Below are 3,142 nucleotides of genomic sequence, written 5' to 3' on the forward strand. Positions count from 1 at the left end.
ACGTTTCAAAAGAAACTTTCTCTTCTTCACTGACGACCTCTGGCAAAGGCATCCCGCAACCACAGAGAGTCCTCATACAGCCTTGGGTCGAACGTATACTCTGCTGTTCGTTTGTATAAGTAGTAATACAACACTGCCATCAACCATTCCACAGCAATGGGGCGAGCTGCATCTGCTGATAAAAATCTTGTGACAGACATACAGACATGGATATTGTGGTAATATTGATTCCACCACAAATATTTCATTTCTGAAACCCATATAGCATCCAGCAACTTGATCCTTCCCACCAGACTTGTCGGAGCTCAGGTTGGGCTACATTTTCAACAGAAAGCCTGCATTCGATATAAGGGTCCCATGGCATGAAAATTTCACTTTGAGGTTTTTTAACATTAATATGGGTTGCCTTTACCAAGGCTGAATTTCAGGAAAGAAACTTTTGATACAGTATTAGGGGACCACTAAGGTCTATATACAAGAGACTTCAGATACAGTATTAGGGGACCACTAAGGTCTATATAAAAGAGACTTCAGATACGGTATTAGGGGACCACTAAGGTCTATATAAAAGAGACTTCAGATACAGTATTAGGGGACCACTAAGGTCTATATAAAAGAGCATTCAGATACAGTATTAGGGACCAGTAAGGTCTATATAAAAGAGACTTCAGATACAGTATTAGCGGACCACTAAGGCCTATATAAAAGCATCCAAAAAGAACCACGTCATGGGATCTTGGATGGCTTTTTCTGGTCAACAAACATGGCAACAAGCACTGTGTATTGTTGCTGTTGCTGGGTGTCTGTAAATAACATCACAGAGTACCTGCTCTTTTATGAAAAGCGCAATGAGATAACTGTTGTTGTGATTTAGTGCCATATAAATAAAATTGAATTTAACTATTGGGATCAACCAGTGGAGTACAGTGCAAGGGTTGGATGGGGGCTATTCTGTCTCATCTCTCAGTTTTACCATGGTCTGGACCAAACCAGACAACGATCAGTTGTTTCACGTGCATAAAGGATTCCCACAAAACACAAGACGCACGTACGCTGGAATTCACATAAACTGGAAAACTATGTAAATCATTCAATAGTCAAGAGTCATGTTGTCCTGAATTATGGACCTGCACTAGACAAAAAGTGCACATTATCTGTAATAAATAACAACGTTTTGTATTGCAAAGAGATGGGAGAAATGGTAGTTATATTCAGAGAATCAATCAGTTGGATTTGTCTAATGCCAGACAGAATCACCCTGTGGTTGCTCAGGTTGTGTTCTCACCTGAGAACCAGATTAAGATGCAAACTGAAACCAACATTTTAGGAGGATGAGGTGCAGTCATCTGTTTTGGGACAGACTCAACCTCAGCATAACCAAGCACAAGGTGACTGTGGTATAGAAACACTGTAATGGATGGAACTACACACACATACCTGCCAGCCCACACGGGTGGGTGCACTGAGACCATGGAGACCAGTCAGACAGCTGGCAGTTGACGGGACATTCCACAACACAGGAAGCATTCATCTGCCACTTTCTCTCCAGGCCCAGCTGCAAGAGAAAACAGGTTTTTATGTCCTCTTTATGTTCATCCCTTTTCATATTTATTCATGTTTATTTACATAGAGAAGTGGTGTTCAGTTTTCATGGACCGCGCACTCAGCTCAGACTTGATGCTGCCTTTTTAAAGGGAGGTTTCAAGCCAGGCAGGTAATCACATACAGGAAGACCACAGTGCAGCTGGATAATTTACAAAAATAAAACAAATTTCAAAATAAAACCCAGTTTGAAGGTGATTTTGACTGTCTTCTCACAGCGAGACACGCGATCAGGCAGTGAGGGAGAGACGGAAGGACGGACAGAGAGAGTTACCTACGCAGGCTACCACAGTTACTCCCACTCATCCTACCTCTTTCTATGAGAGAGAGAGAGAGAGAGAGAGAGAGAGAGAGAGAGATGAATTGCTTTGTGACCGGCGCGTAGAAATACCCGTCTGTTATGACTGACGAGGTGCACAATCAGGCACGTATCTATGCTAAGCGGGCCATAAGTGAAACTTATGCGCCCAGCATGTTTTTACTATTAACAAAAAACTACACAAGTGATCAGGAGTTTAAACTGTTTTTTAATATTTTACATAGAGCTCTTTGAATTGCCTTGTTGCTAAATGTACTATACAAATAAAGCTGCCTTGCCTTGCTCTTTGTCAGAAAAAAAAAAAACAGTGGCTTTAACAGGAAATGCTACACAACCCACCTGTTTACAGAACTTGAGGTCTACAGATTTGCCGTCGCTACGCACACAGTCCAGCATGCGGGTTTTGATGCCATTTCCACACACTGCTCGCTCACTGAGCTGACAGGTACTCCAATCTGCAGAGAGACGGTTCATCAGCAAAAAAAACTCAGAAAGTCATGTACCACCAACAATAGATTCATCATGACTTTGAAAATTGCATATAGTGGAGGCTCTATTTGAGTCTCACCAGTGATGTTGTAGGAGTAGTGGAAGCAGTTGCTGTTGAGTTTGCAGAGCTCTGTCTCTTTAGTCGGAGGACACTCCTTCTCCTCTCCAGGCTGGCGGAGGGGGGAAGCACTCCTCTCTCGACTACTGTTCCCGCTGCATGGCTGAGGAGCAGAGGAAAGGACCAGGACTCATTTAGACATAGTATTACAGTATGAGCACACGTGACAAGCTACACGCTACACGTGACATGTTCCATCAAAACAAGCTCCTTCCTGAGACTATTTAGCAGACGCACTGTTATGATATCTGGTGCTTAGCGCTGCCCAAGATGATTGTAGCCAAGTTTCCTCATGCTGTTCTCCTCCGCCGTCTGCTGGGGCAGCAGCATCGGAGCCAGCAACACAAACAGACTGAACAAACTGATCAGGAAGGCTGGCTCCGTGATCGGCTGCAAACAGGACACATTTGAAGCTGTGGTGGGGAGGAGGTCACTGAACAAACTGTTATCTATCATGGATAACCCTGACCACCCTCTCCACCCCCCACTGGTCCAACAGAGGAGCAGCTTCTCAAAGAGGCTCCGACAGTTTAAATGCCGCACGGACCGCTACAGGAAATCATTCCTACCACAAACAATACAACTCTTCAACACGTCATCCCTGGGTGCTAGAT

At 43.9% G+C, this 3,142-nt stretch overlaps 1 protein-coding gene across 2 annotated transcripts in view; it reads right to left on the bottom strand.

Moving 5' to 3' along the window:
- thsd7aa (thrombospondin, type I, domain containing 7Aa) overlaps nt 1-3,142 on the bottom strand; it is a 213,050-nt gene that overhangs the window by 43,109 nt on the left and 166,799 nt on the right. For both annotated transcript variants that reach the window (XM_032535292.1, XM_032535291.1), the window contains exons 18-20: nt 2,490-2,631; nt 2,261-2,376; nt 1,438-1,555 (exon numbers count right to left, since the gene is read on the bottom strand). In XM_032535292.1, the coding sequence (XP_032391183.1) occupies nt 1,438-1,555; nt 2,261-2,376; nt 2,490-2,631 (376 nt within the window). The remainder of the gene's footprint in view (nt 1-1,437; nt 1,556-2,260; nt 2,377-2,489; nt 2,632-3,142) is intronic.

Source organism: Etheostoma spectabile, chromosome 14 (assembly GCF_008692095.1).
Source record: "Etheostoma spectabile isolate EspeVRDwgs_2016 chromosome 14, UIUC_Espe_1.0, whole genome shotgun sequence".
Taxonomy (NCBI): domain Eukaryota; kingdom Metazoa; phylum Chordata; class Actinopteri; order Perciformes; family Percidae; genus Etheostoma; species Etheostoma spectabile.